Consider the following 27,905-nt stretch of genomic DNA (forward strand, 5'->3'; position numbering starts at 1 on the left):
ATGGCGTCCGACGGAGCTTCTGCCACGGCCGCCCGCTGTCTGCTGCTGCTGCTGCTGCTCCTGGGCTTCGCGTCAGCTTCTCCGTTCCTGCTCAAAGGTGAGTCCACGGTTTCCATTCTGGCCCGCTGATGGTACGACCGGGACGCACTCGCGCTACAAGTGAATGCTTGTCAATTACCTGCAATTCGTAGCGTGACACGTGACAACAGCAGCTATTTTCAGTCCGAGGCTGTCTTTCGTTGAAAGCAATGACATCTCTTCTGCTGCTCTGTTATGCCTAACGCTCTGAGGAATTTCTTTGAGTGTTTACTCCCTTAGCTTTTAACGATCCCTCTTGCCCACAGCACGGTGGTTGCTCTCTTCACTAGACCTCAGAAAAGAGAGGCTGTCACCTCCGTCAACAGTGCCGTGCTAGAGGTATTCCTCACGCCGAAACTACCGTTAAAGGGGCCTGATTTTGGTGCATGGAAGGTATTTTATTTCCCTCCAACCCTACAGACAAGTTCAGCTCGCCACCTGAGACGCGACTGATAGGACACCAACAAACGCCCCCCCCCCCCCCCGTCGCACCAGCCACCTGGAGAGAAATCCTGACGATGATGATGCGTAACATCAGCAGCTTTCTGATCTCTAATATGCCGTTGGAGAATACTGCGTCATATACAGGTGTTACAAAAAGGTACAGCCAAACTTTCAGGCAACATTCCTCACACACAAATAAAGAAAAGATGTTATGTGGACATGTGTCCGGAAACGCTTAATTTCCATGTTAGAGCTCATTTTAGTTTCGTTCTTCCACCTAAGCTCAATGGAGCACGTTATCATGATTTCATACGGGATACTCTACCTGTGCTGCTAGAGTACGACAACATGTGGCTCATGCACGATGGAGCTCCTGCACATTTCAGTTGGAGTGTTCGTACGCTTCTCAACAACAGATACGGTGACCGATGGATTGGTAGAGGCGGACCAATTCCATGGCCTCCACGTTCTCCTGACCTCAACCCTCTTGACTTTCATTTATGGGGGCATTTGAAAGCTCTTGTCTACGCAACCCCGGTACCAAATGTAGAGACTCTTCGTGCTCGTATTGTGGACGGCTCTGATACAATACGCCATTCTCCAGAGGTGCATCAGCGCATCAGTGATTCCATGCGACGGAGGGTGGATGCACGTATCCTCGCTAACGGAGGACATTTTGAACATTTCCTTTAACAAAGTGTTTGAAGTCACGCTGGTACGTTCTGTTACTGTGTGTTTCCATTCTGTGATTAATGTAATTTGAAGAGAAGTAATAAAATGAGCTCTGACATGGAAAGTAAGCGTTTCCGGACACATGTCCACATAACATATTTTCTTTCTTTGTGTGTGAGGAATGTTTCCTGAAAGTTTGGCCGTACCTTTTTGTAACACCCTGTATAAGTGACATACAAACTTGTTACTCTTATGACAATGATGACGAACGGACGTTATTTGGCGACAACGTTAAGTTTTGCCAACAACTATAGGTTCAAATCAATGTCCAAATACTTCAAGACAACAAAAACTTCGTCAGGATTTTCTGCCCACCCATCAGTACTCTCACTCCCCTCTCCTCTCCTCTCCTCCCTCCTCCCACCTATTTAACGTATGCAGACAAAATAATACACAAATAATAAGGACCGTAGAACGCACTTGACTTTGGACAATCGGTCCCTTAGAGATTACGGCATTGTGTTAATCCAGACTCAGTAAGTAAAATTTTTCTGTGTTAATATGTAAAACTACTACATTTCGATCACTGTTGCAAGTGACATTCTGCAGGGTGTTTATGTTTACTCGTGAATTAGAAAACTTTGGCTCTTATATACCTGTAGACGTGGCTGTTATCTAATTCTGATAGGCTGTTAAGGATGCAACTTGTAACATCCCTCTTCTCCATCCTTAACGGTCTATCAGAATTAGGTAACAACCACGTCTGCAGGTATATAAGAAGCAGTGAACAAAAGACCCTGAAGAAGGTCACTTGCAACAGTGGCCGAGACGTCGGTAGTTTTGCATACTGACAATGCCGTCACAAATCCAGGAAAATTTTATTGACTGTGACAAAGGCTGTGGAATCCTACGTTTATATTTACCCAGACTAGTTTTTCATGTAACTGAAATAGATCCTCTATTGTGTAGTAAGACACCACTGACCATACAGATATAGTTTCTTCGTCTCCGATATACTTGAGTCTACTGCTACACCATCTCAGAAAACACTTAGTACGATAAATTACTGAAATAAGCAACGTCTCAGCCGTGTTGCAGTAGCCTTTCTCAGGGCACAGAGTAATTAGCCTCTGTCCCTAGGAAAGTCTCCGCAGCACGGCTGAGACGTTGCTTATTTCAGTGATTCCGCGTACTAATTGTTTTATGGGGTGACACGGCTGTACACTCGGGTTGATTTTAATGCGACTGGCAACAGACGCGGAAATCAACGTATATGTGCTGTCTGTTTACATTTGTGTTACTATACAGTGTGATGGAAAACAGGTTGCTAATAACGTCAGGATAGGGCGCGTCTAGTAGAGCAAACTTTTACGAATAAGCTCTGTTCAGAAGTCCAGCGTGGTCGAGTTGCGGCCATAAGAAACGGCGAATAGCGGTGATCGCTCGGCACTTTTTCCAAGGTAAGCGGGGTGTGTCCGGACGTGTCCCAGCGGTGAGGTTTTGTCCGACGGAGCTGCCAGCGAGCTATGTTGCGACATCTGCCAGCGAGCTATGTTGCGACATCGGGGTGCTTTCAACGTAGCTGCCTTAATAGTCCAGCGTCTGCTCAGTTGAAATCACAGGCTTCAGTAGAGTAATCGGTAGTGCGCTCTTTCGTACAGCAGGTATCAGCTGAAGAGATCTGCATTAAACGCACACACTTTCTGACTCTGGTCAATGCTTCGCTGCCATTTTGTGATCGTAGCTCCGTAATGGTTCACTCCTGACTTTGGGTCCGCTCGGCTCCAGGCCCCTGGCCTTGTTACCAGGTTGTTGCGCTTTACCTAGTTTCGTGTGTGTGTACGCGCACGTGTGTGTGTGTGTGTGTGTGTGTGTGTGTGTGTGTGTGTGTGTGTGTCTGTGTATGTGTGTGTGTGTCTGTGTGTGTGGATACGGGAAGATTTCAGATAGATTACAACATGGTCAGACAGAGATTTCGAAATCAGACCCAGGAGCAGATACAGAGATCACAATGTAGTAGTGACGAAGAGTAGGCTGAAGTTCAAGACATTAGTCAGGAAGAATCAATACGCAAAGAATTGGGATATGGAAGTATTAAGAAATGACGAGATACGGTTGAAGTTCTCGAAGGCTGTAGATACAGCAATAAAGAATAGTCCAGTTGGCAGTACAGTTGAAGAGGAATGGATATTTCTAAAACGGGCAATCACAGAAGTTTGAAAGAAAAACATAGGTACACAGAAGGTAACTGCAAAAAAAGCCTTGGGTGACAGAAGAAATGCCGTGCGGGACTAGCCGAGCGGTCTTGGGCGCTGCAGTCATGGACTGTGCAGCTGGTCCCGGCGGAGGTTCGAATCGTCCCTCGCGCATGGGTGTGTGTGTTTGTCCTTAGGATAATTTAGGTTAAGTAGTGTGTAAGCTTAGGGACTGATGACCTTAGCAGTTAAGTCACATAAGATTTAACACACATTTGAACATTTTTTTTTGAACAGAAGAAATACTTTAGCCGATCGACGAAAGAAGGAACTACAAAAACGTTCAGGGAAATTCAGGAATACAAAAATACAAGTTACAGAGAAATGAAATAAATGGAAGGTGAAGCTAAGACGAAATGGCTGCATGAAAAATGTGAAGAAATCGAAAAAGAAATGATTCTCGGAAGGGCGGAATCAGCATTCAGAAAAGTCAAAACAACCTTCGGTGAAATTAAAAGCAAGATTGGTAACATTAAGAGTGAAACGGAAGTTCCGTTGTTAAATGAAGAGGAGAGAGCGCATAGATGGAAAGAGTACATTGAAGGACTCTTTGAGGGGAAAGATTTGTCTCATGTGATAGAAGAAGAAACAGAAGCCAGTATTAGAATCAGAATTTAAGAGACCTTTGGAAGACTTAAGATCAAATAAGGTAGAAGGGATCGATAACACTCCATTAGAATTTCTAAAATTATTGGGGGACGTGGAAACAAAACGACTGTTCAAATTGGTGTCCAGAATGTATGAAGGCAATATACCGCCTCACTTTCGGAAGTATATCATCCACACAATTCCGAAGACTGAAAGAGCTGATAAGTACGAGAATTATCGCACAATCAGCTTAACAGTTCATGCATCAAAGTTGCTGACAACAATAATATACAGAAGAATGGAAAAGAAAATTGAGGATATGCTAGATCATAATCAGTTTGGCTCTATAAAAGATAAAGGCACCAGAGAGACAATTCTGACGTTGCGGTTGATAATCAAAGTAAGACTAAAGAAGAATCAAGACACGTTCATAGGATTTTTCGACCTAGAAAAAGCATTCGACAATGTAAGGTGGTGCAAGATGTTCGAAATTCTGAGAAAAACAGGGGTTAGCTATAGGGAGAGACCAGTAATATACAATATGTACAAGAACCAAGAGGGAATAAAAATGGTGTAAGATTGGGATATAGTCTTTCACCTCTACTGTTCAATTTGTACAACGAAGAAGCAATAACGGAAATAAAAGAAAGGTTCAGGAGTGGAAATAAAATTCAAGGTTAAAGGGTATCAATGATACGATTTACTGATGTCATTCTATACTGAGTGAAAGTGAAGAAGAATTACATGATACGCTGAATGGAACGGACAATGTAATGAGTACAGAATATGGATTGAGAGTAAATCGAAGAAAGACGAAAGTAATGAGAATTGGCAGAAATGAGAACAGCGAGAAAGCTAGCATCAGGATTGATGGTCATGAAGTAGATGGAGTTAAGGAATTCTGCTACCTAGGCAGCAAAATAACCAATACGGACGGGGCAAGCAGATCATCAAAAGCAGAGTAGCGCTGGAAAAATGGGCATTTCTGGCCGAGAGAAGTCTACTAGTATCAAACTGGTGGAGTGATAAGGTAAGGAATGAGGAGGTTCTGGGCAGAATTGGAAAAGAAAGGAATATGTGGAAAACACTGACAAGGAGAAGGGACAGGATGATAGGTCATCTGTTAAGACATCAGGGACTGACTTGCATGGTACTAGAGGGAGCTGTAGAGGGCAAAAACTGTAGAGGAAGACACAGATTGGAATACATCCAGCATATTATTGATGACGTAGGTTGCAAGTGCTACTCTGAGATGAAGAGGCTGGCAAAGGAGAGAAATTCGTGGTGGGCCCCATCAAACCAGTCAGAAGACTGATGACTCAGAAAAAAAAAGAACTACGTAATCGGGTAGGGGGGGGGGGGGGGAGGGCTCGTAGCCCATAGCTCTACTAAAGGTGTTGGGTTTTGTTGGAACAAGATACTGGGGGGGGGGGGGAGAGGGGGCGGTGATTGGAGGAGGGATCCGTACTCGATGCCAACGTTGTAGAGCGATAGAGGCAGCATGTCCCAGGAGTCGGGTTGTGGTCCTGCATTCGTAAGTAATGTGATCGGAGATGCGTGAGATGTTCAGTTCGGCGTGAAAGTCGGCATTCAGCTCCCATCTTGGAGCTCCAAAGAAGAGGGGAGGCCAACTGATTTGAATGACTTGGAGTGGCCGAAGATTGGATGGGCTGGTAGTTCGCCACGTGGAGCAGCCATACAGAACTGTAGATAAAACTGTCGCTCTACATAGCCAAAGCTTCGAACTGGGAACTGCTCAACAACGGGTACAATTGGTGTAGGAAGTATAATAATTGAATTCTCTTGTTGAGGATGTGACGTTTGAAAGTGAGTTTGCTATCCGAGGTCACCCCCAAGAATTTTACTTCGTTCAGCCATGCAAGTTCTTGATGGCGAAGAGTGGGCCTGTCCGGCATGTCGGGGCGTTTGGGGGAGGAGAGGATAACCGTAGTGTTGTGGGCGTCGATACGAATGTCATTATCTGATGCCCACAGTTTCGCCAGCGTGGGTTGACGTTGCAGTCTCGCCACAGCTGCATTCATCCGCCGGCTATCGTGTCATCCGCAAACTGAGCTAGGACGGCCTGGGGCAGGATGGGTAAGTTTGGGGATACCAGGGAGCCCTGTGAGAGACCTTCCTGTAGGCGTCTGACGTTGGAGCGTTGCCCATCGATGTGAACCATTGTCTGTCGGTGTTGGAGAAAACTGCCCATCGTATGGAGACAATAGGCAGGCAAGGTTTGCAGTTTCATCGAGAGCTTGTCAGTCCAAACAAGGACGTCAGCTTTTTCTATGTCTAAAAATATGGCCGCTGTAGAATTAGAAACGTTCATATTACACGCGATGTACTCTGTCACTGGCAGTAGTTGGAGTTCAGCCGAAAGTGTAGGCTGGAACGCAGGCTGACCTGGCCTAATAATGTCCCGACCGTGGATAAATGGTCTCATGCTGCGCAAAATGAGGTTCAAAAATGTTCAAATGTGTGTGTAATCTTATGGGACTTAAGTGCTAAGGTCATCAGTCCCTAAGCTTACACACTGCATAACCTAAATTATCCTAAGGACAAACACACACACCCATGCCCGAGGGAGGACTCGAACCGTCGCCGGGACCAGCCACACAGCCGCGACTGGAGCCCCTTAGACCGCTCGGCTAACCCCGCGCGGCCAAAGTGAGGTGTTACAGCAAGTAGTCTGACAGGACGGTAGTTAGCAGGTGGACTACTGTCAGGTTTCGGGATAGGAGTGACTCGCGTGACCTTCCATGCACACAGAAAGTGGCCCTTTACCTCGTGTGGTAGTAGAACACCTGTACGTGGACACTGGGAGCCGAGCTCCCCCCTGCGCTGGCACGCCGCATTGTCTCCTGCAAGGCGCCGGCCCGTGTGTCTGCAGAGGGCGACTCCTGCCGGGACGGCTCGTCGGCGGGCAGGTGCCTGCGCGTGCGCCACTGCGGGCCGGCGCTGCAGGCCATCCGGCGGGGGCGGCCGCCGCCCCCACGCTGCGGCTTTGCCGGCCTCGAGGAGGTCGTCTGCTGCGCCGACGTCGCAGGCCGCGAGGGCGACGCCGCCGACCTCGCCGACGACGGCGGCCGCCGCGACGCCGACGCCGACGCCGACGCCGGCGCCAGCAACGACATCGCGGCGGACGACGGCGCCGGCGCAGCCGCCACCGACCGGCCCAGCACAGCAGGTAAACCCCCCCCTCTCTCTCCCTACCCCTCTGTCTTCTAGCCAACGGGTACACAGCATGTCACCACTTCCTTTCTATGACAGCAAACATTCCATTCACTGCTGTTTGGGTGCGTAGACTGGAAACTGCTTCCGTAGCGATAGGTCATTACTATTTCTTTTTCAACTTATAACACTTACTTGCTAAGTAACCAGTGTTTCCCGGTATGTATTTATTCCAATCTCCTCTACGTGCATCTCCCCCTTCCAACTTACTTTGTCCGTCTTCTCCCGCCTCCTGTTAATCCATCTCCTGCCTCCTCTCTCAGTTCATCTGCTCCTGCCCCCTCTGGCCACCTCTTGCTTCTTCTCTGTTCGCCACCTCCTCCTGTTCCCTGTAACTCAATTTCCCTCTCCCCCTTCCATTCCCTCCTCACCCCTCCAGCTGATCCGACCTCTCTTTCTCCATCTCCACCTGCCCCCTCTCTTTCCCCATCTCCTCCTCTCCCTCTCTCAGTCCATCTCCTCCTCCATAGTTCTCTGTCCATCTGCTCCTCTTTCCTTTCTATGTAAGTCTCCTTTCCTCCCCTGTCTCTATCCATCTCCTCTTTCCCTTCTCTGTACATCTCCTTCTTCGCTCCACCCCCCCCCCCCCCCCCACACTCTGTCCATATCTTCCTCCTTCCTCCCTCTCTCCATCTTCTCGTCTTTCCCTTTTCGTCCATCTCCTTCACACCTCTTTCTCAGTCAGTCTCCTCCTCTTCCCTTGCTATCTATTTCCCCTACAGCCGCCTCTGTCTACCTCCTCCTCTCCCATATCTGCGTCCAACTATTACTACCGCTTCTCCCTCCGTATTATTACCATGACTCCAACAAGAAGTTTCTGCTTGCGGGCTTTCAAAAATAAAAATGGTATGATGTGGTGGGGTCCTAAGACTCAGAGTTAAAATACTAAAAGTTTTGGCAGGTTTTGTTGTCTAGGGGCTGGGATACGTAGCCGCCGCATTACAAGCCAAATACTGCTGAGTCTACAGTATACAATACGAATATAAACATGAACAGAATGGTCAAAGTTTCCTATCAGTCGGCATTTGCGAATTTTGAACCTAATATGGACCCTTCTAAACGAAAGATTGCAATTAAATAAATTCTGTATGTACTATTTTAATGACTTTAAATGATGAGTACGATAGCAGAAGTACCTTTAAGAATGCCCTTCGTTACTGTAAAACTCTTATTGGTGTCGATGGTCCAGCAATTAAATAAAATACAGGTTCAATAACAGGGAAACAATAGAATCCTACTTGACGTAAATAGTTATGAGCAACAACATAGTTCGCAAGATATTCACTTCTAAACGCGTACTACGCCTTCACTGCAGACGCCACATAAATCTCACAAGTCAGCACTACGAAATATTTCTATCTCCCGTGACCACACGCAGACTGCTCCACTCTCCAAGTCTTTCCCACGACTCTGCCCCCGTCGCGCCGTACTGTCCAGGACTCTCTCCCGTCCTCTCCAGTACTGCCCAGCGCTCTTCCACTTCCATACAGTCTCTCCATGTGTCCTTTCTGAAACTATCACTGTGATTGGCTACAGTGCTCCCGCTCCGTCTCCAAGCCAACGCACACTCACAAACATAATGAAACACATTCGAGATACTGGATTTACATTTAAATAACTTGAAATTAAACAAATATGCCTACGGCTTGGCCATAAACACGCTGTAACACACATTATTAAATACATAAACAAATCAAATAAACATATATCAAAGGAATAGGAACAAAAGGTAGGCCAGTAGCTAATATCTCTGTGCTTTCTAAAACACAGTAAATACTTAACCAATTTCTTCATGAATAGGATATATCGGATATAAACAAAGACACAGACGATTAAATATATTTATAAGCATGCTGCACCCGCTTTTTCGTGTCACTAGGGAGTACCTATCGCCTGACGCGATTACTAGTAATGGCCACTTTGACCTCCAATAACTCATGTACTATTCAATTTACATGCCTGTAATTCATATCAATTGAGGTTTACACTAATAGGTTTCTAAAAACAAATGGGATGAAGCGTTTAGATTTTGGAAATTCTTTGCTGCGTGTTACTTGTATAATTTGTCGTCAGATACTAAACTTTAAACTAATATTGAAAATCTGATTATACCATCAGAATCTTCGTGCAAATAATGGTAATGTACATGTTTCTTTTTGGGGTATCATGGTTCATATGGCTACTATTAATTTCTATACGAACTGTGAAACGTTTGCCATTAAGGCTTCACAAAGTCTGCCACTTTTGGCACTCCCAGCACACATATCTCCTTCATCGACACAGCGTCACCACGGAATTGCCAGCCACGTGGTCCGGCCATTGTGTGGCAGCACGCGGTTGCTAACGAACGGCAGATTGCCGAGTGGCCGAACGGTGGCCGCCAACTCTGAACTTAGAATACTTTCAGGGTGCCACATTCTTCTTATACCAATGTATTTCATTCCAGTTAGTACGTAATATGTGTGCCAAGTTTGTCTGAAAACGATGCAGGAATTTATGAAGAGCTTCTTACCTGTAGCATTCCCCCCGAATGTATATGTCACAAATATTTGACGCATATTTAACATATTTAACACATATTTGTACAATAGTTCACATGTATCATTAGCGAATTTCGCCCTACAGTTTCGTTCTCACGCTGCCCAGTTCTGATAACTATGTCTCGCACGATGGTGTACAGTAATTTTGCCTTTGTGTGTTCATACTCTTCGCGAAATAAGTCGGGAATAGAGTTAGTTGCAAAGACGTATTCTTTTAATAGTCATGCATGATGCGGAACTTTTCCACTCATCTGAGTGTGAGTGTCCTTATACCGCCTCAACAATGTGTCATAGACTGATGTAATTTTTTATGTACATTGAGCGGCGTATGTAGATACTGCCTGCGAAATTTGTTACTAATGAAGGTAGTAGCAAATCCGTGTAGTCTTCCGTGATGCGGTAGCTTTTCACGGGTCTCCCTGTTTATGAGGTCTTATCTCCTGAAAAATGTGTCGCGTCACTAAATGAATATGGACATACGTTCAGTGTTATATGTCAAATTCTCTGTAAAATATGTCGGACATATATAGTTAGCAGTAAGGAAACAAGAAATTGAAACGTCATGCCTAATGCGACAGTTCTGCTTCATGAACAGCAAAAATGTAGTTGCCGATTAACTGTCTTCCTGTCATTATGTTGTGAGGGTTGTCAGCGAGAAAAAGTTTCGCAAAGGTTTGGAGTTATACGTAAAGCTTTCTGCAAGACACAAATTCCTCTCAGTCTCAACTACTGGATGAATAAATTCTCGACATTTGCGAGTCGTTGTCTACACTTTTCTCACCCCCAGCCCCTCACCTTTGATAGGTGATTCTTACACCATAGAAATTTATCTCAAGCGCTAAGTGATAAGCACACCAAGTCTGATTGAAATTGGTCCAGGAGATGTGGAACGCACGTGAATGTACAAATCAGAATCATCTACCACAAGATCATTATAATATAATCGATCACTAGTATTAAAAGAAAGATTAAAAAAGGGACGAGTATCTTTCTAGCTGACAAAGGCAACAAAGAAATGATCAAACCTTCATGACCATCCAACACGAAACATTCAGAAGTAGATGCAGAAACTTACGTAGATACAAACAGTGGTATAGTTGTGACCAGATGATTTTCTGCCACGGTTATCCCTAGAGGGATAATGGGATGTTAACAGAATGCCACTGCCGTAAATTGTCCTCACTTTACTTCCGATCCGTGGCAAAACGAGAAAAAATACTCCAAATGAATTAGTGCGCAAAACTGAAGGATGAAAATAACTTCCACATAATGTGTCATTGACAAGTAAGATAGCTCGATGGCTCTTAGACAGTACATAGAAGCAACTGCCTTGGTATATATCAGAAGCTAACTGAAAGGAAGGCCCAATGGGACGAATAGAAATCACACTTTTTTTCAAAGACAATAATTAACTTGACTTCGTGAGATTTATGAAGGTCCCCTGGACATTACGAAAGGGAGAAGATGGTCCTTGGTGCAGTGTGTGATCACCACGGGCGGCAGTGCGTGCCCCCATGCTGGGCACAGCGATAACAGGGTGGTCAAAAATGTCTGTCTGGTCGCTGGTGCACGTGGCCGCGCTGCGACAACTCTCCCCAACGCATCTCATCTCACACGTGGTCGCTGGGTCTTAAGTCGGCGGGAACGGGCACGTGAGTCCATTCACCAAACAGCCTCTCGTTCCAAGAGCTAATTCATCTGCACTGTCCTATGCGGTCCTGCATTGTCATAGAAATGAAGACAGGGCCGAATGCACCCCTGGAAAGCCGCACCTCGAGAACGAGTACAGTGTTACAACAACGTTGACCGGTTAGTGTGTCGTCTTCTAAGACTGATAGCAGTGCGCCAATGCAGCATTATGCTTCCCCACTCCGTAACACCTGTGCCACCAAAATGATAATCTTCGACAATATTGCTGGCTGCATTACGTGTTCCGATCTCTCGCCATACGAGGGTAAGCAGCAGTACATTGACGAATACGATCGTTTTGACAGTCAGAGTGGTATGGAGTCGTAATCCTGTATGGGCGTACCGACACCCAGACCTTTGAACACGGTGACAAGGTTATTGTGCCACTGTACTGTTCAGCCCTGTCTTTATTTTAATCGATGGAAATGCGCGAAGTGTGAGTTATCCCACGATGAGTTTATCCTTGGTGGTGCACTCCTTCATAACGAACAGACGAAAAAGAAAAAAAAGAGAAACGGGAATAGTATTATGCTTCATCAGGTGTTAGTTTTCCATTAGGACTGTAGTGGCGTGGCAAGACAGCCAAGCCACTTGGAGGTAGCCCAAAAGCCACGTGTTAAGCTCACGCAGATTGGCGTGAGATCTGGAACAAGGTAAAGTAATTATCCTATAAAGAAAAGAACGTAGTTCTTGGAATACTTAACTTTAATCCACAATTGGAGAACATGGCTCTTGTTAGACATTATTACAATCTGAATATAAACTGGTAATGGCGCCTTGCTAGGTCGTAGTAAATGACGTAGCTGAAGGCTAAGCTAACTATCGTCTCGGCAAATGAGAGCGTATTTGTCAGTGAACCATTCCTAGCAAAGTCGGCTGTACAACTGGGGCGAGTGCTAGAACGTCTCTCTAGACCTGCCGTGTGGTGGCGCTCGGTCTGCAATCACTGACAGTGGCGACACGCGGGTCCGACGTATACTAACGGACAGCGGCCGATTTAAAGGCTACCACCTAGCAAGTGTGGTGTCTGGTGGTGACACCACAAGGACAAGCCCCATCTCTAAAACTGGCCATCTGGCCATTTCGAACTTGGCGAGAGCGGTAGTTATCTCTGCTGTCCATTTGGTGTCGAGGAGCAACGACTGTTAGTGTCTGCAGTGGGCCACTGGCAAACATCGGTTTACGACATTCAGCACCCGCCAACTGCCTTATACACTTAATCTGAAGTATTGAACTGTGATTCATTAGAGATACACAGAACGTAAATTATTTACAAATATATCGAACCAGTATGGACTCAGATGCCTATCTTCAGCGACCGTTCTTAAATTCAATGTTACTGCAATGGATTATATAACCTACATGAGCAAGGTCAAACCAAATTGTGTTAGCGTGAACATGCCATAGATATATCGAAACCGCAGATATATATCCAATGATAGAGAATATACAATTCAACTACATGTTCTTACAGTAGTTATATGTAAGATATGTAATACATGAATTAACTGCTGAAAACTTGTTGAACCTCAATGCACAAGTAGAAGAATGTGACAACATCTACCTAAGGCTGTACGTACTCTGCATATACATATTAAGGCTGGTATTATTTGTTCTTATTGCGTACAGCCAAATGAACGAACACAATGTTCATACCATAAAAAATAAAAATTGTTAAAAATATTGCTCTTTGTTATCAATGAGGGGCAGTGGTCTGGATTGCTCGCGAATAAATAAGTTTTTCGCAACTTTCGTCGACTTCTGAATAGCAGTGACGCTCTTCAAACTTATACTAACTGCACAGCGTGAGATGCACAAAACGTTTAACATTAAATCCTGTCATTGAGAGAACGGTCCTCGATACACTACGCGCAGCCACACAAAACTATACCAGTAAGAATAAGAATTATCACAAACGTATGTTTTACTTCATGTATGTGAACTGAATAAATACCCACGGTGATGAAGCCCTTTATATTCGATTTAAATGGACACCGGGTACTTACTCAATAAAATTTGAAACAGAATTAAATAAATTTTTCCCAAGACTCGATACTATTTTCGATATTCTTTCCCTTCAGGTTCATATTTTTATTATTATATTCGTGAAACTTGCTGAAGGATATGACGTTTCGTGCAAAGGTATTCTCCATAGCATGTCGTTTTGAAAATCTTAAATCTGTTATGTAGCCCACTGAATGTCAACTGACGCGAATATGAATGCTATAGATGTGGTTAACGATATAACCCCTACCTGCTGTGGCTGCACGAGCCAAACGTAATGTGAGGAACATTACAAGCGACACCTGTATGTCACATACACATAACATACCCTACATTAGCCATCACTATATCAAGATCAGCACAGGACAGTCCTACAAAATGTAAGTGCGTGCTACGTAAAATACTACTGTCTTGTTCCAGTAAGTGTTCACTAAGGTTTTCTCTGTCTCGTTTACAGCCTGTGGTATCTACAAAAACCAGTGGAGCGGCCCAGACGACTACATCTTGGGCGGAAAAATGGCCGGTGTTGGAGAGTTTCCACACATGGTAAGTCTTCTAGGAGTAGAGATGCAAATTAGTGGTTCTGAAATATAGTGTGAGAGGAGAAAAAAGTTTAAATCTTCCACCACGATCATATTATGAACCTGCATGGTGTATTAGGTTTTACTGGATATTCGTAGCTCGCAATGAGACAGCAAGCGTACACTGTCATTTATCTTCCAGCATCGTGTAGATGACTGTGACAAGCGCTTATTGGTTGTAGTGTTGTTACACACGATTGAAACGCCCGCTAAACCCGCTGGGCAGAACAGGTAATAGGATTGTGGAAAGGGCCAACGGTTGAGGTCAGTTTCTGCTTCTAACTGTCATTTATTGTAATTTAATAACCTTTACAACCAAAGCGGCACATAGGCGAATCCTAACCGAATGCAACTCTTTCACGGCGAAAGGCCTCCAACAAGAAATCTTAACAAGATAAAAATCCAGTTGAGATAGCAATAAAATAATTTAAAGAAGAGACATATGCAAGATGCAATACCAATGGCTGAGGGCCATAATTAAACTTCAAAATTTTAAAATATGTTACCATAATCTTTAAAGGCAAAAGGCCGCCTTGTTTAAGCTTGAAAGATAAATTTAAATATTAATTTTGCAAAATTTTAAGAAAACAAACAAATCACCATAAGCCTAAAATTTAAAATAGCTGACAACACATAATTAAACACCTGTGGTCCTCAGAAGGCCTCCAGGGAGGTCGGTCTACTCTCGTTCACATAGATGAGACAGGTGGTGAGCCCAGCTAACACTTGATCCGTTGGAACCCAACCAGCGGACAGCCACGGACCAACTGACACAACGACTTGCTTCTGGTCAATCAGTATATGAGGACTCAAACCGGCTATGTTACAGACCTGATAATCCACAATGGAGTATGTATTAGCTGTCAAAATTACACAGCATGTTGCACAGCGACAACAGGTGAGAAAAGGACGCTGCCTGAAATTACGTTAGTGGCCAGGGCAGGTAACCGGAACACTAACGGCCACAAGACAGAAAATTCCACTGGTGCGCTCAAATCGTAATCGACCAAAATAGTTAATTGCACCGCATGGCGGCTAAATCTCAGCAGTAGAACTGCTCGGTGTTGCTCACCGGTAAACCTCCCCAACAGCAAACCACCGAAGCGAACCACTACAACATGAATAGACGTGGCTTGGGTAGTTGAAACTACTACTCAACTTTGACGTCCTGGGTCGGTGAACCACGAAGCTCGTAGTGATCGGACAGCTCCACACACGCTCCGATACTACGTGTGGGCTGTCAGCAGCCCAAACCGACTGCACGGGGCGGAGATAACTTCCCTCGTCCGCAACAACCGACCGACTCCCTCCAGACCCCCTTGCCGGAAACTACACGCACCAAACCAAAGATGGTACGTGGCGCAAATATTGATACACATCACTGCTGCCACACGTAGAAGGAAGAAGGACCACAACGTAACCGCGACAAGGGCGGGAAACCAAACACAGATAGACAGTGAAGTTCACGAAAACGAATAGTTGGCTCAACCATCACCGAAATTACACGAGGCCTGCAGAAACAAGTGAAAACCAGGAGGCCGCCGATCCAACGTCCTTATCCGATGGACACATCAGCATCAAGTCATCCGCCCTAGCTGTAAGGGATGCCGCAAGGAAGTTTGGGGTCTTACTCAGGATGTTGATGCATGGTGTGGTGATAAGGAATAGAATGCCACCACTTGCCGTCCACTAAAAATGTGGACGAAAATGTACATCAGCAGGCTCGAGCGAGCTGCCTGAGAACCGGCCGCGACAGAGCCAGTGCACGGGGCCGAACGAGGTGGTTCAGAGGTTTCAACACTGGACGAAAAGATTAAGTTTAAACTGTCGGCGAGGCTACCAGGTTCTCCGCACAGCTGGATGATTGCTTCAGCAACAGCACGGAAGGTTCCCTTCTCCCATTTTGTCCGTTCCCAGCTAGTGCTGTTTCCAGTTTCCTCGATGATGGAACGTTACACTCTAACCTTCCTACATGCTTTTCGCTATTTATTGGCATTTTGACTCCTGTTGTGAAGCCGCGCGTTGTAGCCGCTCGGTCTGCAGCGACCAGCCACGCGGTTCGCGTGGCTGCCCCCGTCGGAGGTTCGAGTACTCCCTCGGGCATGGATGTGTGTGTCTTGTCCTTAGCGTTAGGTAGTTTAAGTTAGATTAAGTAGAGTGTAAGCCTAGGGACTGATGACCTCAGCAGTTTGGTCCCATAGGAACTTACCACACCCCGGCGGAGGTTCGAGTCCGCTCTCGGGCGTGGGTGTGTGTGTTTGTCCTTAGGATAATTTAGGTTAAGTAGCGTGTAAGCTTAGGGACTGATGACCTTAGTAGTTAAGTCCCATAGGATTTCACACACATTTGAACTTTTTTTTAACTTACCACAAATTTCCTAATTTTTACCTCTTCTGAGAGAGAAACTTGTATTCCTATAGGCCAGTCACGAATAGGAAAAGCTGGCCGACGAAGATAATGACTGGAAGAGAACTGTGCAGTTGCACCTACAATTTTGCAGACATTTTGCTTCAGCTATAGATGTGTGTAGTGTGGTAACTGACACGAGGTCATTTCGTCCACGCCTCTTGTGTAGCTGGTGGATCAGACTCTTTGACGGCTGCGTCGTGTTGCAGGCGGCGCTGGGCTACAACCTACCGGATACGGAGGGCCTCAGCTGGCTGTGCGGAGGGACCCTCATCAGCGACCAGTTCGTCCTCACCGCGGCCCACTGCTGCGCCAACAGGATCACGTGAGTAGCCTTCTCCGTACATCTATCAAAAAATGTAGAAGACTGAATTGCACATGGGTTCAAATCTCGACTCTTAAAAATTTTCGCTTACAAGTGCAGCACAAACCGTTTTCTCCGTGAATATTGTTCCTCTGATATATATCCGATTTTCGAAAAAAAATTTCACATGACTATACCACTTATATTATTTATACCGTCTCTAAATAAGTTGTCCACTGAAAGTACTTTTCAGGTGCTGCTTAGAATTTTGAACTTTAGTAATGAATCAAACAGAGGCATTTCCAAATCGCACTTCATTTCCTGGAGCAAAGCAAGTATAAGAAACTGCTTACGCAAATGAATTTGATTAAACTTAACATATTCTCACTGAAACTGCAAGGTCGTCCACGAATATGTGCATATTATATGATTATACAATTACTGCTTCTCTGTCTTAGCAAATATTCTTCGAATTACACTGCGCACGGAGCTATTGAAATATATCTGTGGATAACCAAATACGATTTTCAAGAAGAAACCACGATGGTTGTGTGCCACAGCAAAGAAGCGTCCGCCGTTGCGTGTATATTAAACAGAAAACGGATGCAAAACTTTTGTAGAAGAGTACAGAAACTACACGTTGGTTTGTGAGCAACTACAAGATATGTGTGGTGAAGGACAAATGTGTACCTGCGTTCAATCGAGACACCAGCCTCAAAATAGCCGAGGCACGGTTTAGGAGCGCATTGGCACCTATCGTTGAAGACATCTGCAGTAGTACATCTCAGTTCACAGGCGCGTAACAGAGCGTTCCTTCAGCGTCGCCCTGTAACAAGAACCAGGCGAATAATTCCGAATCCATCCGGAAATTCTCACTCTGGTAGCCACTCTCTCCGTTAAATTACTCCAGAATTATACACAAATTTCCTCACGAACGATACTGTCTCCAGCTACTCTTCTACCTGTAACAGCATCAAAAAATTTTCTAATCAGTACTGTAAATCTCTCTTAGATATGCACTATGTGCTGCATATGTATATCAATCGAGAATGAACGTATCCATTCAGAAATTACTGTAAATGGCATGGGAGATCGTATTTCTTTTTCTATTGTTCTCAGATACAGCGTGCCAAAATTGAAAGTTTCTGTCTCCATGTGAGGTTTTAATTTTTCGTCACGTTTCCATGTGAGCAATTCGTGAGACATCGAAGATCGTGCGTAGATCCCGCCTAGGAAACCAGTTTCTAATTTTCTAAATGCTAGATTTCCGCGTAACACTTGGCATCCTTCTTCTTTGAACAGGTGAGATATTTCAGAATTCCGCGTCACTCTCCTGTGTAGCTTTCTTTCTATGTGTCTTCTCTGTAGGTAAGATGGTACAACACTTGTGACCACTTAATTGAGCATTGACCGTTCGCTTATTTCGCAAGCGATCATCTTATACGTACTGTTGTTCCCGGTATAGTAGCCTATCAACAATCTCATCTACAACAGAGCCTGTTCGATCGCTCCACTTCATACCCGTGTTTATTGTAAAAGACAGGTGTTTTCAGGCCATGACTATTTTCAACCGGGACTCGTTTACCTATCGCCAAAACCAACATTTCATCAAACGAACAACTTTACATTTGACTGAAATAAGAGTTACCTGTATTGCCTTGGGATGATACATTGCTATTATCTTATCGGATATTACATGTTATATAGTATTCGCGAGAAGTCTGAGACTTTAGCTAACCGGATTCGATTTCTGTGAATAAGTAACATGGACAGTACTGGAAGCAATACACTTCCTTAGCATAGAAGAAATTATTTCATGGTCTGTCGATGTCTCTCCATCCGGGTCCGCAGCTCGTGGTCGTGCGGTAGCGTTCTCGCTTCCCACGCCCGGGTTCCCGGGTTCGATTCCCGGCGGCGTCAGGGATTTTCTCTGCCTCGTGATGACTGGGTGTTGTGTGATGTCATTAGGTTAGCTAGGTTCAAGTGGTTCTAAGTTCTAGGGGACTGATGACCATAGATGTTAAGTCCCATAGTGCTCAGAGGCATTTGAACCATTTTTTTCTCTGCATCCGGCTTTCTGTCTGTAATTTCTCAATCCAAACCTGGCTACACATCACGCATTGTGTAACTTGCTCGAGAACTTTTCTGGACCCTACGTAACTACATCACGGTTCTCCGAAAGTCATGGGTGAAGGACACCTTTTTGTTTTTATATCATCCGGAAACTTGATATTGTTGCCACTGGATAACTATATAGGGAAGAATTTTCGAATAGGTCAAAGAAAACTGGTCATATATACTTCAAAACTTGACAGTAGCACTTTGAGTGTATGATTCTCCTTCTTGGTAGAAAAATATAATTATAAATGAAAAACACTATACCTACTGCGTGTGTTCTACAGGATTAAGTTATTCAGGTTAACCGGTTTTCGGCTTGCAAGGTCATCATCGTCGAAGAACTTACACTGTATGTAAATAACGCTGGAAGAGATGTTACACATCTAGACTGAGGCACGAACACAAAGTAATGTTGTCTTTGACATGCACTGGTAATGCAATTAAAAACGTAAAAAGGTGAACGGTAAATAAATTTAAAGGGAGCAAACCAGGAGAAACACTATCACTATATTCGATAAACAGTGCCTTTATAATAATTTCAATTAAATTAACAATTCCAATAAAATAAAATTAGTACTCGACAAGAGTACCTGTCAAGAGTAGAAGTCAGTAATGATAATGAACTGAGGCTGGTGGACTTGGCTTGTGGAAAGGAGATGATGAAAAAGGGTCCGTAGAATGACAGGAAAGACATTAAGAAGTGCAATTCGGGTTCGCAGATGGAGTTTCAAGAAACCAGATAGACCCTGTAACTGTATATAAACGGCACACGTCAGACAATATGGAAGTTAGCAGCGGTAGATGAGCAGACGAAGACACCAATTATTACTTAACGCGCATCAGATGTAGGCAAAAGATAGATCTGACAAGAAACGAAAAAGAGTAGGGGAAAAGCGAAACAATGTAGAAAGTCTACGACTTGAAGAAAAGTGGGAAGAAGAGAGAAAGGAATTAGCAGAGAGTTTGGACGCAAGAAAGGACATAGGGGAGGAGAGGTATGTGAAAAGTAAGTGGGAGATACTGAGAACAGTTAGCAATGAGAGGTATTATAGCCTATATGAAAAGCACAAAGAAAAACTGTGAAAGATAGAACTGACAGTTGTAAGAACAAAATAAATGGAGTAAATAGGCAATCACAATTAAGTAATTAAATGAAATAAATTAAAGAACATAGAGAGGAACAGTCAGTGTGCAAAGCGCTGGAAAAAGGATGGGAATTAAGTGGAAGTTATAGAAGAAGAACTACTGAGCTGTGTTTGGTCATCAGGACTGTGGGCCAGATGTTTATTGATGTCCAGAACTTCCAACAGGCAAAGTCTTTTGCCTTTGTTTGCCAAGTGGGGAACATGGGACTGTGTCTGGTAGCTGTGGTACTCACTCAGTACGTGCTCAGCAAATGTGGAATCAGAATTTGCAACCCCTAACTGCATTCGTGTTCAGCCAACCTAGTTGCCATATCTGTGCCTGATTGACCACCATAAAACTTATCACAGTCAGGGCAAGCAATACTGTATAACACATCACTGGCTGTTAAATGGGTCATATCTTTGCTAGTGAAAATACACTGGGGTGTGGTCCTCCTCACACAGTAGGAAATACTGTAATAGCAGAACTTCAGCGGTTTTGCTACACTCTGTGGTACCTGTGCTAGGTATAGGATTGTACACCACATTCTGCAGACAGTGGAAGGAGCAGCAGAGGGAGCATAGAAGAGAGATATAATTTTCAGTTTCTGTTTCCTATGTAAGATGTGGTCGATCTAGGCATGATTGTAGCCAGCGGTCGAGGAAATAATTTCTATTTTGCTTATGATGGAAGCTGATGGAATGGATTAAAATTTGCGTCATGGCCAGGATTTGAAACCCAGTCTACTGCTTACTTGACAGGTATAATAGCCCTTACACCACCACACCTGCATGAACTAACCTTGTCCAACGCCATCCCTAACACAAACTTCAGTTCACATCTTCACCTTATTTTCTGCTGTTAGCTACAGTGCTATGGTGGTGTAATGGCTGGCATACCTGCCTCATAAGCAAGAAGACCTGCATTCAAATTCCGGCCATGTCACAAATTTTAATTCAGTTCTTAAGCTTCCATTATTATACACTCCTGGAAATTGAAATAAGAACACCGTGAATTCATTGTCCCAGGAAGGGGAAACTTTATTGACACATTCCTGGGGTCAGATACATCACATGATCACACTGACAGAACCACAGGCAAATAGACACAGGCAACAGACCATGCACAATGTCGGCACTAGTACAGTGTATATCCACCTTTCGCAGCTATGCAGGCTGCTATTCTCCCATGGAGACGATCGTAGAGATGCTGGATGTAGTCCTGTGGAACGGCTTGCCATGCCATTTCCACCTGGCGCCTCAGTTGGACCAGCGTTCGTGCTGGACGTGCAGACCGCGTGAGACGACGCTTCATCCAGTCCCAAACATGCTCAATGGGGGACAGATCCGGAGATCTTGCTGGACAGGGTAGTTGACTTACACCTTCTAGAGCACGTTGGGTGGCACGGGATACATGCGGACGTGCATTGTCCTGTTGGAACAGCAAGTTCCCTTGCCGGTCTAGGAATGGTAGAACGATGGGTTCGATGACGGTTTGGATGTACGGTGCACTATTCAGTGTCCCCTCGACGATCACCAGTGGTGTACGGCCAGTGTAGGAGATCGCTCCCCACACCATGATGCCAGGTGTTGGCCCTGTGTGCCTCGGTCGTATGCAGTCCTGATTGTGGCGCTCACCTGCACTGCGCCAAACACGCATACGACCATCATTGGCACCAAGGCAGAAGCGACTCTCATCGCTGAAGACGACACGTCTCCATTCGTCCCTCCATTCACGCCTGTCGCGACACCACTGGAGGCGGGCTGCACGATGTTGGGGCGTGAGCGGAAGACGGCCTAACGGTGTGCGGGACCGTAGCCCAGCTTCATGGAGACGGTTGCGATTGGTCCTCGCCGATACCCCAGGAGCAACAGCGTCCCTAATTTGCTGGGAAGTGGCGGTGCGGTCCCCTACGGCACTGCGTAGGATCCTACGGTCTTGGCGTGCATCCGTGCGTCGCTGCGGTCCGGTCCCAGGTCGACGGGCACGTGCACCTTCCGCCGACCACTGGCGACAACATCGATGTACTGTGGAGACCTCACGCCCCACGTGTTGAGCAATTCGGCGGTACGTCCACCCGGCCTCCCGCATGCCCACTATACGCCCTCGCTCAAAGTCCATCAACTGCACATACGGTTCACGTCCACGCTGTCGCGGCATGCTACCAGTGTTAAAGACTGCGCTGGAGCTCCGTATGCCACGGCAAACTGGCTGACACTGACGGCGGCGGTGCACAAATGCTGCGCAGCTAGCGCCATTCGACGGCCAAGACCGCGGTTCCTGGTGTGTCCGCTGTGCCGTGCGTGTGATCATTGCTTGTACAGCCCTCTCGCAGTGTCCGGAGCAAGTATGGTGGGTCTGACACACCGGTGTCAATGTGTTCTTTTTTCCATTTCCAGGAGTGTAGTAGATAAAGATGAGGCTCAAATGTCTCGAGGAAAATTTAATTATATCAATTTTTAATACGTCTAGCCCTGATTTGAAATCTTATTCGGACATGGGAATAGATATAAGACGGTGCACCGCTGAGTGGAACGCTGCACGTTTGTGTGTTACTGGAGGTTGCCAGCAAGAAGGTACTCCGGTACTCGGAAGTGAAGCGACCGTTGCAGAGTGTGGCTGCGTGTTACAGGGGCAGACCGGTGAGCGTGCGGCTCGGGACGCTGAGTCCCAGCTCGGGGGCGGCCGGCGGCGACTCCGACTACGGCGTCTCGCGGCTCATCCTGCACCCCGGCTACAGCAGGCGCCAGCGCTACCACGACATTGCGCTGCTGGAGCTGGACAGGAGGGTGGACCTGGGCGGCGCCGTCTTCCCCGCCTGCCTGGACACGAGCCCCGCAGACGGCGCCGACTTCCTCGCCACAGGCTGGGGGGCCACGAACGCTGCCGGTAGGGGCTCTGCTGCTGCTTGCCGTGCTGCGTCTGCTTCAGCCAGCTGTTTGTTGGCATAGTTAGCAATTTTCCCATCGATTTTCAAAGTCGCCTATCGTATGCCTCTAGTACGCTGAGGGAGACGTCCTAATAGCGTGTCGGACCTTCATTTCCTCGCGTAGTTCAGTAGCTCCACGTGGCATGGACACAACAATGCGTTGGAAGTCCCCTGCAGCAATATTGAACCATGCTGCCTTTATATACATCCATAATCTGCGAAGGTGTTTCCGTTATGGGATTTTATGCATGAACTGACCTCTCGATAGTGTCCCCAAAATGTTCGATGGGATTCATGTCAGGTAATCTGGATGGCCAAATTATTCGCGCAATCTGTCCAGAGCGTTCTTCAAACAAATCGCCAGCAATTCAGGTTCGGTGACACTGCACATTGTCGTCCATAAATATTCCATGATTCTTTCGGAAGATGAAGTCCATGAATAACTGAAAATGGTCTCCAAGTAGGTGAATATAACCAGAAACCAGTGCACTCCACGTAAACACAGCCCTCACCATTATGGAGCCACCATCCACTTGCACAGTGCCTGGTTGACAACTTGGGTCCATGACCACGTCGGGTCTGTGCCACACTCGAAGCCTACCATCAGCTCTTAGAAACTGACATTGGGATTCATTTGACCAGGACACCGTTTGCCAGTCGTCTAGCGTCCAATCTACATGGTCACGAACCCGAGAGAAGTGCTCCAGGCGATGTTGTGCTGTTAGAAAATGCACTCGCATCGGTCGTCTGCTGCTATAACCCATTAACGTAAATATCGCTACATTGTCGTAATGGATATGGTCAGAAATGGATATCCCATGAGTCTAGCTCCAACTATCACTCCGCGTTCAAAGTCTGGTAACTCTCGTCGTTTGGCCACAATCACGTCGAAAACCTTTCCACATGAATCACCTGAGCACAACTGACAACTCCACCAGTCCACTACCCTTTTATGCCTTGTGTTCGCCACACTACCGCCATCTATATAATTATATGTGTATATCCCTATCCTACGACTTTTTTCACCTCTGTGTATCAACTTCAACCTGACGGTTACCATTTTTCTCATTTAACCCAATATTTTCAGATCTTGACTTGGTTTATTTGGTATACCCCACACGTAATGACCAAAATATTTGTCCTTGTGATCCCGTCGGTTCATAAATATCCTGTCGAAACCAGGTGTGATGACGTCAACAGTGACACTGTATCGTTTTACATGCAGACTGTCCTCATCGTTCTCTATTTGATTACAGACGATGTACGAGCTCGGACGTCCGCCCCGGTAGCTGAGTGGTCAGTGCGACAGACTGTCAATCCAAAGGGCCCGGGTTCGATTCCCGGCTGGGTCGGAGATTTTCTCCACTCAGGGACTGGGTGTTGTGTTGTCCTAATCATCATCATTTCATCCCCATCGACGGGCAAGTCGCCGAAGTGGCGTCAAATCGAAAGACTTGCACCAGGTGAACGGTCTACCCGACGGGAGGCCTTCGTCACACGACATTTCATTACAAGCTCGGACAAGGGAGGAACTGGGAAAGTAATTGGGACATTTCCTTTCCAGAAGATCGATTTCATCATTTGCGATTGAGGGAAACCGCGGAAAACAAATCTGTTTGGTCGTACAGAGATATCAAGCACAGTCCTCTCGAGAGCTCGTCCCAGAAAGTAGTTGAACCACTGCGCTCAGCACTCATGGATGTGATTTGTCCAGATTCTAAACGACCTCAGCGAGTATTATCACAGTGATTCTAAGAGTAAGATATTTCCACGCTATTTATTTGTCATCAATTCCTACGAATCTTGTAAGACAGGACACAAAGTCTTTATTCTTAATTCTTACAACTGCAAAGACTTCTTTGTTTCTTTGTGCCTAGAACGCCATTGCATTTCACCGTTGCATTACTCCAATTATGGAAACATATGAGTTACTGTAGCAACACCTCGACGGCTATATATACACGGTAAACATATCTCTCGCGACAGTCTTCCTCGCCGTTACTCTTGCGCAGCGTAACGCAGTTTGTGTAACATCAGGTACCATAACTGATGACGTATCGTTCAAGCAGAAATAACGAGTAGAATATAATGTGGTCCCAGGCTCTCTTAAAAGAAATTTGTTTGGCGTGAATGTGTGCTGAAGGTTTTATTTGCTGTAGAAAGTTATATAACCCACCACAATGTGAACAGGTTTGTGGCATTGTTCAACCACAGGAGGAAACTTGACATTGGTCACATTTTCAAACGGCAGGGCCATTTCAACTCTGTTTTGGATCCCTACAACTGTACTGCTGCGGTCAAGTGAACTGTGTCACAACCTGTTCACAACGGAGAACACTGGAGTGCCATCAACTCTAAACAAATAGCTTTCATGAGCCTTGCTTTTCTTCTTTCACTCTGGCAAGTACTGCTCCAGCACTTCTGCAGATATTCGAAGATTTTTTGTTTTACATGCAGATACGCTCGTTTCCACGATTCTTCCCAAGCGAAACCACACTGACCAATGACGTCAAAAAAAAAAAAAAAAAAATCACAACTCCGATAAGGAACATGCGAGTTAAACGACAGTTGTGTTTCTGCATGCGAGAGATGACCTCTAGTCGCGTAAGAGTGGTACAAATAGCGGCAGTATGAGGACGCAAATCAGGTTTGCTTTAAATATACGCTGTAACGGTCTTGAGTGTGAGTTACCCGTGAAACTGGACGTGGTAAGCTGACGTTAGTCAAGAATGCCTTGAAGATGACAAAGACGCCTTTATCAACACCTCGCTGAGTTTGAACGAGGTCGTGTAATGGGGATACTAGATGTTGGATCTTTCTTGTGCGATAACGTAGAAAGGCACTGTACGTGGCTGGTGGCAGCGGTGGTCACGAGAATGTACAGTCCAAGAAGACTCCGGGCGGCCAGGTGGCACTGCCGAGAGGGAGTACGATCATGTTCAACATATAGTTCTGGTGGATCGTACTCCACCTGTAGCAGTAATTTGAGCTGTAGCTAGCACCACAGGGGCAGGCTGAAGGAGTGTTGCGTTTCCTGATGAAAGCTGGTTCTGTCTTGGTGGCAGTGATGTACGGGTGTTGGTTAGAAGAAGGTCAATTGTGGATCTGGAACCAAACTGTCGCCTTGCTAGACACACTGGACGTATACCTGATGACCGCAGAAAGGACTCTAGCGGATATCCGACCCAAATTTCTACATCAGTAAGGTGATTCGACCTACCGTGCTGCCATTTATGAACAGTACTCCAAGGGGTGTTTTCCAACAAGATAACGCTCGCTTTCATAGCACAGTTGTAAGCCAACATGATCTACAGAGTGTCGACCTTTTGCCTTGGCCTGCTCGATCACAGGATTTGTCTTCAGTCGAGCACATGTGGGGCAACGTCAGACGACAACTCCAACATCATCTACAAAAAACATTAACCGTAACTGTAGTGAGCGAACAAGTGCTACGAGCATGAAACTCCATCCCACAAACTGACATCTGGCACCTGTAAAACGTAACGCGTGCACGTTTGCATGGTTACATTCAACAGTCTAGCGGTTACGCCGGTTATTAATGTACCAGCATTTCCCACTTGCAATAGCTTATCTAGCGCTTACATTAACCTGTTATCTTGCAATGTTAATTACTTATATTATCCAAACAAATGTATTCCCGAAGTTCCATTACACTCCATTAATTACTTTTTGATGTTGTGATTTATTCCGTCACTGTATTATTAACGGCTGCTTTTCGTTGATATTGAAATAGAGGAAATGTCAAAAGTTTTGAAAAGCTGCTGCTGTCATATCTCATTATATATGTATAAACTTCAAATTACAACTTCAGTTTTAGGAAAGTGAAGATTCGTGCGTCTGTATCTTGGCTCTCATTTTCAGGAACGCGAGCCAGCTCGGTGCTTATGAAGACTACAATATCCCCATTCCCATTATCAGACTGCCAAAACGCTTACAAGGATAGATTCCCAAGAGGACTGAATTCGTCGGTAATTTGTGCCGGAGATCCGCAAGGAAAAACGGATACCTGCGTTGTAAGTGTTAAAAATAGAATTTTCGCATCAAACATAATTACCTGCATATGCCCAGTAGTTCTATTTATTTACAAATTTCATAGACATATCCAATTACAGCTTAAGTCATAAAGTCAAAACACTACAAATAAGGAGCTATTGCACCCCATTTGTTGGCAACAAAGTAATGTCTCTTCTTGTTTCAGGGCGACTCCGGCGGTCCTCTGGTGAGGGGAAACAAAGCGCCCTACACTGTGGTCGGAATCACCAGCTTAGGGCCGAAGCCGTGTGGCGGCTCAGTGCCCAGTATCTACACGCGCGTCTCCAGCTACGTGGGGTGGCTGGAAAAACTCGTCTGGCCCTAAAGACGAACGGCTAACAGCACAGCTATCTCAGGGATACTCAAGAACTATCTTTATGGCAATTAGCACATAACTGTAACCAAAAACGTACTGTGATTAATGTGAGTCACGTAGTGGACGCATCACTGATCAATGAACAGCATGCGACAAATGAAGTTCACATACGTACACACACACACACACACACACACACACACACACACACAGACACACACACACACACACAAATACACATCCACACGCACACGTAAGCGCACTCATCCCCAACCATAAAATACATTAAAACTCAAGCAGCAATTATTATTGACGAAGTAGCTACGTAACATAGCTACATGGTTTTCGTGTAAACTGAAGCTAGTCATTTTTGTAAAAGGACTGTAATTTATTATCCAAGAGCTGTGATATATATTTATAAGTAATGTTACTCTCTGGAAACCAGTATAAAGGAAAGGAGAAAAATATTAATCTATTAGTTCTTTGTGTCATTAAAATCCCCCACGGTGACTGTGACCGCAAAGTCACTCTCGGAGTAACTCTCAAGCAACACTGTATTTTATTTCCTG

The 27,905-nt window shown here is 45.4% G+C and overlaps 1 protein-coding gene across 1 annotated transcript; it reads left to right on the top strand.

Moving 5' to 3' along the window:
* LOC124795552 (CLIP domain-containing serine protease 14D-like) lies at positions 1-27,905 on the top strand. The gene is made up of 7 exons (XM_047259625.1): positions 1-97; positions 6,931-7,227; positions 13,962-14,050; positions 16,701-16,816; positions 22,671-22,927; positions 26,850-27,001; positions 27,187-27,905. The coding sequence occupies exons 1-7, from the start codon at positions 1-3 to the stop codon at positions 27,343-27,345; spliced, it is 1,167 nt and encodes a 388-aa protein (XP_047115581.1). The 3' UTR covers positions 27,346-27,905.

This window comes from Schistocerca piceifrons, chromosome 4 (assembly GCF_021461385.2).
Source record: "Schistocerca piceifrons isolate TAMUIC-IGC-003096 chromosome 4, iqSchPice1.1, whole genome shotgun sequence".
In the NCBI taxonomy this organism is placed as follows: domain Eukaryota; kingdom Metazoa; phylum Arthropoda; class Insecta; order Orthoptera; family Acrididae; genus Schistocerca; species Schistocerca piceifrons.